The sequence below is a fragment of the Hippocampus zosterae genome, chromosome 9, assembly GCF_025434085.1.
Source record: "Hippocampus zosterae strain Florida chromosome 9, ASM2543408v3, whole genome shotgun sequence".
Lineage (NCBI taxonomy): Eukaryota > Metazoa > Chordata > Actinopteri > Syngnathiformes > Syngnathidae > Hippocampus > Hippocampus zosterae.
The window spans coordinates 8911181-8925025 of record NC_067459.1 but is presented as its reverse complement, the minus strand read 5'-3'; the positions used below and the strand labels follow the sequence as shown (position 1 = coordinate 8925025).

General features: G+C 44.5%; 1 protein-coding gene across 2 annotated transcripts in view; it reads right to left on the bottom strand.

The window, feature by feature from the left end:
* Nucleotides 1–13845, bottom strand: part of LOC127607039 (membrane-associated guanylate kinase, WW and PDZ domain-containing protein 3) — a 158372-nt gene that overhangs the window by 42808 nt on the left and 101719 nt on the right. For both annotated transcript variants that reach the window (XM_052075074.1, XM_052075073.1), the window contains exons 4-5: nt 7251–7457; nt 767–929 (exon numbers count right to left, since the gene is read on the bottom strand). In XM_052075074.1, the coding sequence (XP_051931034.1) occupies nt 767–929; nt 7251–7457 (370 nt within the window). The remainder of the gene's footprint in view (nt 1–766; nt 930–7250; nt 7458–13845) is intronic.

The window sequence follows — 13845 nt, the reverse complement described above, 5'->3', positions numbered from 1 at the left end:
CGGGTCTTTGGAAAGACTGGATAAATAATTTTTAGGTGGGCTTTATTCCCGACTGAACAATGAAAAATTGTTCAGCATTAAGATGAAAGACTGAGATGTTAACTGAATTTTAAAAGAGGTCGAAAAGGGATCTAAGAGATCAAAGAAAATCATTTAACAGGTTACCGACAATTACGCCACAATAGACAACAGCAGTGGCTTGTCGATATGTTCCGGTGTGTTGGGTGTGTACAAAGCACGTGGTCAAACAAAAATGATCTCCCCTGCTGTACAGCTGTTCACACGACTCACTAGTGGTAGATTTCAAACTCCAACCCAAACCACTCCAGATATTGTGCTCTGAATATCGCCAGGGTTACGAGGACGATCATGGGTGTATCAAGTTGGGACAAGCAGTGGGCACAGTTCAGCGACTACCCTCCTTTACGTGCATGTCACCCTTTCTGGTCTGATTCTCACACGCTGCATATGTTCCCGCGTGTTTTGATCTAGTGTGGCTCTTAAAGTGACAGTGCTACATTTGTTAAACAAGGAAGCCTTCACTACCAGCATCTAAGTAAGGTTCACCTGGTTACATATATACAGTATAGAGATAGAGATAGAGATAGAGATAGAGATAGAGAGAGAGAGAGAGAGAGAGAGAGAGAGAGAGAGAGAGACATACCTTTATATACTGTATACGGAATTTTAATATATATATGACAGCATCAAAATACTCAAGTACAACTTGATAATAATTCGTGAAGAGCTCTCACGTGCAACTCACTCGATGAAGTAGACCATGCCCGTTTCAGTGTAAGCCATCTCCCAGTTGAGCGGAAGCGGCTCCAGGCTGTCATCGCGGGGAAGCGAGCTCCACGTGCGGAAGTCCATGGTGCTGCTGGACTGGGCGTAGCTGGGCACGGCTCGCCTCCAGTCAGCTTTGTGCTCTGTGCGACGCCATGCAGAAAGCAGGAAGTGATCAGAGAAGGAACTAAGTTAGCCTGTTAGCAACCCCTTCAAAAAAAGGACGGGCCGCATGCTTCATCCTACACATGCATGTGCTGGCGCATGTTGAACCGCCCCGGGACATTTGTATGTGCACATGCTGTTAGAGTTTATGCCTACATGTATGTGGAAACCCCTCCATAGCAGGTGTGGGGGTGGGGGTGCTGCAATGACAGATACAATACTTCATAACCAAAGCAATTTGGACCCAGTCAGGCTTTCTCAGTATACTTATATTGCCTCCATTTGTTGATAGATTATGCCTTCTCTTTAATGAGGAACTATTTAACAATAAACAATTGTTGTGCCATAAAAGCCCTCGTCGTTCCCCCGGTACACTCCAAAAGCTTTTATAAAAGGATCATCCTCACCTTTTAATGTAGCACACACAACAGACACACTGCGTGAAAAGATGGCATAAAAACACACTGGCTTCAAAAAAGGATTGTTAAAGTGAGGCCAATTCTTTTTTTTTCTGTGGCTTTGAGATCAAGTCAAGTACAACTTCATTGTCAAATGTGCTGTACACAGCACAGATGAAATTTCTTCCCTCTCAACCAGACAAGACAGCAAGGTCAAGAGCCTGGGTGTCATCCTCGACAGCTCACTATCTTGCCACTCCCACATCAATCACATTACCCGGTACGCATATTTCCACCTCCGTAACATCAATTGTCTCCGTCCCCCTCTCACTCCTCACACGACTGCTATCCTTGTTCATAGCCTCGTCACCTCTCGCATCAACTACTGAAATTCACTTCTTTTCGGCGTCCATCTTAAATTTCTCCATAAACTTCAACTTGTTCAGAAATCAGCAGCCCGGATGATTATGAGATCCCCCTCCTTCCATCACATCACCCCCATCCTCCTACAGCGCCACTGGCTCCCTGTTAAACATAGAATCAATTTCAAAATACTTCTTTACACATTCAAAGCCATCCATAACCTCGCCCCCCTATCTATCAGATCATCTTCAGATCTCCATTCCTTCTCGCTCACTCAGGTCTTCATCCTCCCTCCACCTCTCTATACCCTCTGCCCGTCTCAGCACAATCGGGTGCAGAGCCTTCAGCCGCTCTGCCCCCAAACTCTGGAACTCACTTCCACCCAATATTCGTAACATTGATTCTCTTCCCACATTCAAAACCCGGCTCAAAACCCACCTATTCAGGCTTGCTTATTCCACTCTTTTTATTTATAATTTTATCTGTGGTTTTATTGTTTGCTCTTGCCTGTAAAGCGTCCTTGAGTGTTGTGAAAGGCTCTGTCAAATAAAATAATAATAATAATAATAATAATAATAATAATAAATGTTATTTATAAGCGCCTTTCAAGACACCCAAGGACGCTTTACAATAACAAAAAACACAAAACAATACGTGGTGAGGAGCGGCAGTCAAAACGCGCCAGCTTCACTCAACCCGAAGGTCAGAAAGAAACCACAGGGGAGGGAGAGAGGGAGAAAAAATCCACGCTCGAACTACCCTCATTTTGAGGATAATTTGAGTGAGGCAAAAAAACTTCTGCACAAGTATATGACAGTTACAACAGGTCACAAGACATAAACAATGAAGACGGTGAATCAAGGGAATGTATGAGGGAGGGGGTAATGGTGGGGGACTAGCTTCCGTGCATATTTTCATCAGGGGAAGGTCGAGATAGCAGATGTTGTTTTGGTAGCAGGCTGCCCAAGAATTTAAGACAGCCTTGAGTCCGTGGCTTGTGTCTCTTTAGTGGCGTCGATCAGCCAAATCCATGATTTCAGTCAGTAATTGAACACGGATTCCAGTTTTCTCCAAGTTGTTGTCCATCTGCTGTGACACTCCAAACCCGCAACAGTTTGTGGTTGAGCACAGTCTGAGTCTGAGTGTTGGACATCCGCGTTATGCCATCCTTAGACCGGCAGCCTCGTCCAATAGAGCCGCTCCCGTCGTTTGAATTTTTGATAGATCAGGAAACTGCTCACACCAAACACCAGCATACCTGTTATCGGAAGGCCAAAAATGTAGATGTCGTCCACATCCTCAACAGACAGTGTTGACAGGCACACCATTCTCCGCTTCCTCCAAGGATCTAAGATGTACCCAGCAGCAAAAGTCCCAGAGGGGCAAGTAGGCTCCCCACTGCCTGCTCTTCTCATCGAGAAAATGTTGTTGATGGCATCGAGAGACCAGCCAACCAATTCCATGTTTGTTTTTAGGATGAAAATACGACAGGAGGCTAGGAAAAGTCAGACAAAAGACAGCACAAGGACTGAGTGGCGAGCAGGGAAGGGTGGGGGTAGGGTGGGAGACAGCGCAGAAAGCAAAAGCGTCCGCCTTTGTCGAGAGCCAAGCAAAAAAATGTATTACTATTATTATTATAACACAACACAGAAGAGACAGACAGTTGTGCAATCTTAACCACTTTTCCTGCATACACTTTGTTTTTTGAAACAGTTATAGATGAAAGAGGAGCGAATCAAAGTGTCCTGTTCACCAGTTGATCAAAGACGTCACACTGAAAATTTGCACACATCTGCTACTCGCTAAGTTTGAAAGCAACAAGAAACTGTAGCATCCACTAACGTAAAAGAGAGATTGGCTCTCTTCTCCTGTCCCATGTAAAACCACTTCAATTCCAAGCGGCGACTCCCAGTTCCACATACGCATCGGCGATCTGCGCTGACACTCCTTTCTTCTCATCGACGGCTCCTCAAGCCATGCATCTACCCAGCCGCAGACTTTGCAACACCAACAGCACCGACCTTTCCGCTGAACAAAATAGGGCTGTGAAAATGCTGCCCACTATAGGCGCAAAACACAGTCAAATGGCGCCGCTATTCCTCCCAAACAAAATCAGTGCTGGTACACGCGTGCTGCCGAGAAGGCATAACCACCAAGCACAGATTCTTCTTCTTTAACGAATGTCGTGACCAAAATGATGAAAACAGTCCACATCAGGTCCACACGACGTAACAACAACACCATGTAACAAAACAAAAGAGAAAAACAACAAAAAACGCAAGGCTCTCGAAGAGCACTTGCTGACAGCTGCCAACTTGGGCGCCATCTTGGGGGAAAAAAACAAAAACAAAAACATCAAAATATCTCAACTGTTTAGCTTTTATTTCCAGGCACTTAGGACTGAAACAAGAGGCATGACTTGTCACAGGAATGAAGATGGCTCTCATGTCATCATGTTGGTTTTCCCCGAAACTCGAAATGTGGTCTTCAGGCAAAAGCATCCATCCATCCATTATTTGACCACTTATCCAGGGTCGGGTCTTGCGGTAGCAGCTCGAGGAGGGAAACGCAGACTACCCTCTCTACAGCCACACTTGTAACTCTTCCGGGAGGATCTCAAGGCATACTCAGGCCAGGAGGGAGACATGGTCTTTTCCGCCTGGCCTGGCCTCCTGCTGATGGGACTTTTTATCCCGGAACACTTCACCAGGGAGACATCCAGGAGGCATCTGAATCATATGCCGGAGCCACCCCATTTGGCTTCCTTACAACATGGAGGAGCAACTACTCAACGGCGAGTCCCTCCCGGATGATCAAGTTTATCACTCTATCTGTAGTTTGTTGATTGTATGATTGCGCAGGCACACTATTGACAGAACCGACACTCATATTCCAGTCTCCAAGGCAGATCACAGTGTACCAATCCGAACTGAACTGTGCTGCTTCAGGGCCCAAGAGAGAAAGCCGACACACAACGAGGCCAGTTGAGGTCACAGCGGGGCGAAGGCCCTGCCAGACGTTACAGAAGGACCACGGAAGGGTTGTGGGGAGAGGAAGGGGAGCCGCTTACAAGTCAAGAGTAGAGAGACTTAACGCTCATACTTTCCATTAACCTCCTTCTCAATTCGACCGTAACTCTGCCCTTCTATGGCCTCCCTGAGAGCTACGGGCCACCGGTTGAAGCAGCGCTGTCGTTTGGTGGCCATAAAAAGCAATCCAGCGCATCTGGGCGGGTGCAGCTCTCTTTTTTTGTTTCTGCGTGTATGTATTTGGGTTCAAATATGAGCAAGCTGTTGGCTAAACACACTGGATTTGTGTGGATCCGAGGTGCAGCTGAGCAAGCAGCAGCAGCGTGAGCCCTCATTGCTAGAATAAGGCAAAAAATAAATTGAAACAACAAAATCAGCTGAGTATCCCCCCTGCTGTTTTATTCTGCATTCTATCACGCGAACAGCCAGGGTGTCATGTTCAACTTGAGACTCATTTGACAATTTCCACTGCATTCTCAGTGTGAGGAGCTGTCACAAGTGTGTATGAGTGTCTCATTAAAGTGAGGAGAAAAACTAGTGTCCTTTTGAAAGGTACCTCTGCAAAGGTGGAACTCATGCCAATGTGTGTTTTCATCATACTTTTATTTGCATAAATGGGTGAAAGTATTAAACTACTAAATGCCGATACAGTAACTGTGAGCAGGTCAATCTGCAAATTAAAGTGCTTAGAAATACACTTTTGGGAGTTAAAGTGGACTCATTTAGTCCAGAGAGGAATGCAAGTGCATGTTCAAGTGCCACTAATGTCCTCATGTTAGCATATTTGCTCTGTTAAGTATATTCTAGTTCTATTTATTAGAAAGTGGCCGTGCTGTTTTTTGCATGATGTGTGCCAAGTGGGTATTTGCCTTGTATGTGGCATTTTAATGCACAAGAGCAGAGGTGAGCAAACTACGGCCCGCGGGCCGGATCCGGCCCCTTGGTCTTTTTAATCCGGCCCGCCGAAGATTGGTGCACAATTAAGGTTTGATTGCATTCATTTCGTTTGGACTTGTAATGACAGGTATTTCAACACCAGGTGGCGCAGTTACTTCAAGTTGCAGAGCACAGGGAGGGAGGGGAAGACAAAGAAACAGGGAGAGAGTAATGACCATGGAAGAGAAAGTGATATGTATCTGATTAAACGAAGCGGGTAACAAAGTACGAAACATTCAGGAGACGCCTGGAGTCGGAAAGACTCAAATCTACGAGTCTTTGAAAAACAAGGAAGCAATTCTTACTCAGTCCGATTCTGGCAATTTCCAGGCTCAGAGTGAAATGCTTGTGGCTTGAGTAAATGAACATTTCCTAGAATGGTTTGATTGTTATCATGTTAAAAACTTTCCGCAAACTGGACCGCTAATAAGAGTCGGAGAGCAGTCAAATGTGTAGAGCGTGAACAACAGGGTGCTCAGTACACATCCTTGAGGAGAACCGGTGCCGAGTGTGATGGTGGAGGAGAATGTTACATTATTACTGGCATACAAAGACATTGTGCTATCTTCTTTATTTTCTATTTCTATTTCTAACTTTTTCCCGGCCTTCCACAATATTTGGGCCCCCCCGGGAAAATAATTGCCCACCCCTGCACAAGAGCATGCCGCATCTGAGAAGGTACATATTGGATTTTTACAAAATTCTGCTTTGTTTTATCACTGTCATAAGGTCTTACAGTAAAACACATACCGCCACCAAGCCTGAATTGGTAATTAATGTGGTGGAAAATCATTGCCGTGCCGCATTTGAAGTTTTTTTTTTTGAGGCACTATATATGCAGCATTCAATCAAATTGCGAAATGCATTAATGACTTTTTTGATCTATTTAATAATTTTTTTTCTGTTTTACCTATACAATAGTTCCTCATACAATGGTGTTCGCTGTGGAATTAGACGTAAGTGCAATATGCTAACTAGCAAAAAATGAATACAAGTAAAAAAACAACCCGTTTTTAGCTGATACAGTAATCCCTCGCCACTTCGCGCTTCAAGTTTTGCGGCTTCAGTGTTTCGCGTTTTTTTGGGGTGTTTTTTCCAAAAATGAATACAAAAAAATAATACTGCCACATTGGCACCCAATTGCGGAAAGACGCATTGTTTCATGTTGATGCGCAAGGTTTCCCTGCAAACTGCTGCTTATTGTAAATTGACTTGACTTGAGTTGACTGCAAACATAAGTGTTCCATTCTCAAGTTGTCTATCTAAAGGCACGGTACGACTGGTTTCAATACATCCGTATCCACCACATTAAAATAATTAAATAAATAAATACATTTAATAGATAGATAGATAGAAGTGAATCAATGGATGTGTGCATCCGCCTAAAACGTTATGGTCTGACCAAATGCATTTCACGTCTCAGACCATGTACAAGTCGCAAAAAGATCTCTTTCCACAAAGATGACGGAGTCTGACCGTCACACTGACAGCGCATCGCTCGTGCTTGCCTGAGGACGTGGATTTGACAATATGGTGAAAAAAGGCCTCTTAATTTTGCGTGACATGGACTTACCAGGCAAGCCGTTGACCAGCGGTGGCCTCTCGTCATCGTCCTCCTCCTCGGGCACGGCGCTGTCCTTGCGGTCCATCTTGCTGACTGAGGTGGTGCGCTTTCGGGGGAGGTCTCCACCAAAGTCTTCATCGAACAGGACCTGGTCTACCAAGTCAGGCTGCACAAGGTTGGGCTCCGCCGGGGGTTTTGGGGTCCCGTAGAAGTTGCCTGAACAAAGAGTGAAATGAAAAAGACTCTGAGGATAGTAGTAAATGGACCTTGAGATGGATTTTCAGGACATGATTAAATGCTGAATGCTCAAACAGCTCTGCCAAGAGAGAGACAGGTTGTGGACCAACCATGTTACCTTGAATTATACAAATGCAGATTGCTTATTCATCGACAAGCATCTTCCTAAGCGTGTATTTTTCACGTCTCTTAACCCCACACCTCCTCCTCATGAGATGCGCACCACGGGGCTTTCGTGACTCATGTAACATTAAAATCACTCTACTTGGAATTTGCCAGCAACTAATTACACTGTTCATTGAATACGGCAATTAGCTATGTTTTCAGCTTGCCAGTTTCCCTCCTAATGAAGGAAAACCTTGTGTTACACATGACAAATATTTAGTCAGATAACAGAAGTGAGGCGTAAGATGCGGGGTTATCTAAGTGTAGAAAAATAAGGATGCTTGGCTCACTGGCGTGCTGCTGGATGCACTCACCTCCGTTTATTTGCAGGTAATCCATTTACAAGGTTGAGTATTTCCATCCCATAAATGATGGGCGAATAAGAGTCGGCTGCGCTTTAATCACAATTTTTAATGAGATTAATTAAAGAATAGGGAGTGACACCGTTGGGAAATGCAATTTAATTAGCCTGTGTTGAAGAAAAAAAAAAAATCGCATTTTGATGCAGCTGCGCACGAGAGCAGAATCTTTTCATGTACTTAACAAGGAGCACACCAACGTGAAAGACATTAAGAGCGGTGTTGATCACATCTTTTTCGAACCGCATGCATGTACATCTCGGCCTTGAAATATGGTGAGCTTGCATGCTTTCTAACTCCAACAGAATGATATAGGATGTGGTGGATGGACGGATGCTGCGGCAGTTGAAGCTTGACTTCCAAGACCCTCTCACCACCAAAACAAAAACACATCCACAACATACATTACGACAGTAATCCCACCCCTATCCTCCATTGCGGGGTTTACATTCCAGACCAGGTCCGCAAAAAGTGAAATACTCTCGACAGAAATACCCTATTTAAATACACCCGAGTCAATTCTTTGTAGCATCTGCAGGACTTACTTTTTAAGGTCTTTAAAAATAACGCAAAGACATACAAGCATAATAAAACAGTGCTCCCACCCTGCATCTCATCTACAGAGGGTGACTCCACAACGAGGTTGTCACGTTCCGTATTTGACAGCAGGGGGCAGGCGTTCTTGCTTGCCGCATGCACACCTGCCACCCATTTGTAGGCGATTGCACCTGCTATATTTAGGCGCTCCGGCAGTCAACTCACTGCAGGAGTATTTCATGCCGTGCCACTGCTGTTGCCCATATTCGCAAGTTATTGTTCGCTTACCATTTACGGTTGGTTACATTTTCTTCTTCCCATGGGGATTAGGCTAAGCGCCTACGTTTATTAATGATTGCTTATTCGTATTTCCTTGCCGTTTTCTGCAAGCTTTTCTGTTGTTGCGTTTCCTTATTTTCCTGGTTCTCGTTTTTACCAGCGCTTTCTGTTATTTATTAGATGGTGTTTTTTGTTACAATAAATATTGTTTAGACGAAGTCCTTGTCAGTGTCTGCTATTTCCAGGATCCACCTATTTTAGTTTTCTCTGTTACTTACGAAGCAGTTCCCTTTTCCTGCTTCGTGCATAACTTGACAGAGGTTTCCAAATTTCCCATACAATCCTCAAGAACTTTACCCCAAGAACTCATGTACCTTATTGTTCTAGTCACTTACAAACCTCATCCGTTGCATCGGTCCCCCGGTTTCCCGGCAGCGCTATTTTCAGACACCCAGATTGCTGTGGCAAAACTCTTGTCTCATTTTCAGGTCGCATATGATGACATAATTAATTCTGCCGTATTGCCATACATCGGCCTTGTAGACACATTTCCCAACAGTTACATCTTCAATAAAATAGAACATTTCAAAAAGTATTTTCTTTCTCTGGCTGCACATAATGCACATGCTAGGAACCGCTACTAGATGGATTCAAGGATGGATGCAAGAGAGAGAGAGAGAGAGAGCGCTTCTCCAGTCAGTCCACCTGCTGTTTGCGAAGTGACACGGTTGTTCGCATTAGTCAGAGACGGCTTCATTAGTGGGCACGAAGATGGCGAACAGAGATGGAGGATGCTTCTGGCTAATCTGCCGTCACGCTGACTTTCATCAGCCACGCTACCTTTGTGATTAATGAGGCGCTGGTAGGTTACACACCGGTTCCATCGGATGTTTTCCGTATGTACCTGCAAGCGTTGAGACACTTCGCCATCAATAAATAGTACTCAAATACATCACTTTTTATTTCAGTTTGTCACTCCTAACATTCATGTCATAATACGACCAATACAACAAACATTTAAAATCAATGACCTGCATGAAACAAAAAAAACACCCCTGCCCCCTTCATGTAAAGTATGGAAGCTTGTTTACAGAGTTTATTTACCATAACCGAGTGGATGATTTTGGCTAATGTTAGCATTTTATTTGCAAGCTAATTGTGTAGGGTTGAACAATTATTTTTCTCTTTTTAAATTTTTTATAGCAATCAATATTTCACCGAGTAAAGTTTGACATCAAGTGATGAAAATTCTCAAGGGCAAACATTGATTCTGCAACCATCCACTGTTTCAGCTTCGCCTGAAGAAGGACAAAAGTCTGGTCGTAGAGCCACTGACAGGGCTTTACAATCAGGAGCGATGCTTAAAGCAGGAAATATACCTTCCCGCAGGCACAGCTCATGAATGCAAACCAATAAATGTCATGAGTGATCCCCGGCTGACCCAGAGCGTGGCAGCCAGAAGGCTGTCTCTCAGAACCTTCTCGCACAATGCCGTGCTTGCGACTGTGTTCCGCTTTTCCCCGCGGAACAAAGTTGCTCCTTCTTTTTGGTTGTTTTTCGTCGCCGTGAGCCTGCGACCGTTTAGATCGGAGCTGCATATTTGGTTTCAACCTTGTGATGACTTCCTTTGTATTTGCTGAGGTGATGTTCTGTTTGCTCACTGCTCTATGTGGCCATGCTTTGTAAGGCAAGATAGATCCTTCTTTTGTTGCATCATCGCGATTTTGCTGTTTATCGTATTTGCTGATTTTTTTTTTGTGTGTGCTTGGTCAGCAGCTACTTGCGTTAGCGTCCATGCAGAGTTGCTTTGTGGTTGTCTATGTGCATTTACTTGCGACATCCTCACCCCCGCTCCGGGCTTTGTTGAGTGTAGCGGTGCCTCTTAAATGCAACCGCTGCGATGTTTTGCCGGCAGTTTGTCTTGATTGGCCTCTACCTTCTTGTCCCCTCTCCTCGCTTCGGGATTTATGTGGTTTCCCTCTGTCTCTTTTTCTTGGCACTTTTGTTGCCGCCTTTCTCCAGCAGACTTTCCTTGTGGTTTGCTGTGTGCCTCATCCAGTGATGAGAGCGAGCACGTTCTCTTCACTGCCTGCGGCATTAAAGCTTCCCACGTGGGACATTTGCTCTACTCTTTGCCTCTTGCTGTGTTATTGGCATCTATGCCACCTTCCCTTGGCTTATAGCTGTCTATTTTGCCACTAGAGGGCCCATCAGTGTCCTTCCAAAAATGGTATAAATTGATTAATTCCTCATGTCATTTATTTATGTATTTATTCATTTATATTTAAGAACAGTTTTCTGTGAAGTTTGGCTCCATCCCTGTTTTGTAAGAGTAACACCAGCTGTACTTGCCATTGGCCCAGCAGTACAAGGGAGCGCGCCAAACAAACACCCTGAAAAGGATCCTCCTCCCCTTGCCTCTAATCGCGTCTGGCCAGGCACAATGATTACGGTTAAGAGGGTCAGAGTGATTAATAAAACAGCAGGGAAGAGGGTATTAAAGAGAAATTATGCATATGAACGACGATTATAAAAGCGGAGGTGAAAAAAAAACAGAACGCTATACATGAGCTATTAACATAATGAGCATCCTGGCAAGTCACTGGAGACTATTAGCGAAACTATTACGGTTATCTCGGAGCCCCATTAGCCTGCTACCTTGAATACAGTTTAGTCAGTGCAAAGTGAAGGCAATTGGCAGGCTCTCCAGATGGGGTGCTCTAACTGTGCTGACCTGTGACAAAACCCCTCTGACCTTGTTTATTTTTTTCTATTTTCCAGTGCACTCCAAGCCAAGCTCAATGGAGAAAGGAGAGAAAGAGAGGGAGAGAGGAAATGGAGAGGCAGTGCCTTAATGCGATTACTTCCACTCCGCCTTGGAGTGCAGAGAGCTCGACACTCGCAGCTCAAGCTTGTGCTGGCTGGCTTTTAGTGGGAAGGAAAGAGGCCGGAAAGAAGATAAGTGTTCCGCAGAGATACCGAGAACACTGACACCTGCCCACCCGCAGAATGTTTTGTGAAAAGAACAGAACATCTAGGCCAGGTGTCCCTACATTCTATACCAGGGTTGGGTAGCTGGTAGGCCGCGAGCCACCCATCCTCGGAGTGGCCTCAATTAATTTAAAAAAAAGAAAATGTTTACTGTAGCTGTGCAGTTTTAAATTGTAACAGTAGTGTTCGAAACAAAACGGTTAGACATCGCTGAAGAGCATCTCCAGACCTGAGACCAGTGGTGGCCAACCCGCGGCTCGTGAGCCACATGCGCCTCTTTGGCTGGTTCCATGTGACTCCCGGGCTTTCACACAACAATTGTTGAAAATGCCTCGGCGATGGCGCTGCCATTCAAACAACGGTGCTTAATACACAGAACGTCCAAGTCAGCCTATCATCAATCCCGCTACTTGATTGACAGAGCAACCAATCAGATGAGTGAATCACCGCTCATGGGCAGACAATGGTGCTAAGTGCTAAGCTCGTCAGCGAATTAGCTCTGTTTTTAAGGCAAGGGTGCCCAATACGTCGAGCACAATTACCGAAGAGCCAGCAAACTGGTCCCAAGTCAACTTCGAGCGTTGGGAGGAGTAAGCGTGTGTGGGTGTCTCTTTGCAGTAACACAGTAAAAAAATTGGCTGTCTCAGAGTGGTTGACCACCCCTGCCTGATACTTTTTTTTTCCATTAGAACAAGTCATAGTTGTTTTAAAGTACTACATTGGTGTTCTCCCAAAAGATTGTTATTGTACATTCAATGCCTAGTGCTACATAACGTGTAGGGTGGCTTCATTGAACAAGTGGCTGTTGGGACGGATGACGCACCTACCAACGATGCAGAGGTAATAACCGGGTGCTCTACACATACTTTGAATCCAGTGAGATATTTCAGGGAGAACATGGCAACTCCACACAGGGATACAGTGGACACCGACTATTTGCAGTGGATCGGGTCCAATCAGGACCAAAAATTGTATAATTTCCCACCCAAAAAACTGACAGAACCCTATGATTGATATATTTTATGGTAAGATTACAACGGCCAATATTAATGGTTAGGGACTCCAAGGCACACCTAAGAGAGAGGCACTTTAGCTTTGCTAAAGAAGACAAATCACCACTCGCTTGCCGCAGGGTGCAACATGAGGCAGGTCACGTTGAGGCAGGTGCAGCACAAAATGCTGCACTGTACATACAACAAAGCTAATAGTTAGCAAACTATAAAATAAATGAGACGGACGTAACACACGATTCATAAATAAAAGGTCATGGAACCCATGTAATTAAGGGGAACAATTTCCAATTTGAGGCCAGATGCATGTTGGATGCCATCCGTTTTGTCATATGTACTACTAACTTACTCACTTTTTGCATTATGTTGGATGTTGTAGGACCCCAAAAAGCAGGCAGGATGGAGGTGCAGGGTGGAGTGACAAAGACGTATTTAACAAAATTGCAAAGAGGAATAAACCAGAGAAACTAACTAAAAAAAAAAAAAAACTCACTCAAATAAAGTCCAGAAATCACAGGAAACAAAGTAGCAAACAAAACCAAAAAACCAAAAGTAGCAAAAAAACAAAAAGACTGAAAACAAAACATGACACGTGCACAGAGACACACAATGATCCGACACTGACTGTTCGGGCAGGGAGTCCTTTTAACCACCCACTAATGAAACAATAACCAACAGGTGTGCCACTGCAAGGGGAACCCTACAGTGCCACCTGTTGGTCACAAAGAGAACCACCCTAACACTGACTATGAATTCAAAACCCTTAAATAGCATTCCATGCACTTATCATCTTTATACACTACCATAGCTTCAACCCTTTCATGCACCAGCAATAAACACTTGTAACATGAGACGCTCCACACCACAGTAACCACTGCCCCCGAAAGGGTTAAAATTACAGTTTTGCACCGTACATAACCCACTTAGCAGAAAAGCACACGCTTCTAGTCTTTTCATGGCAACTTGTCTGACCTCCCACACTTTTTACCATGTCAGAACATTCATCAATCAATCAATCATCAAAGT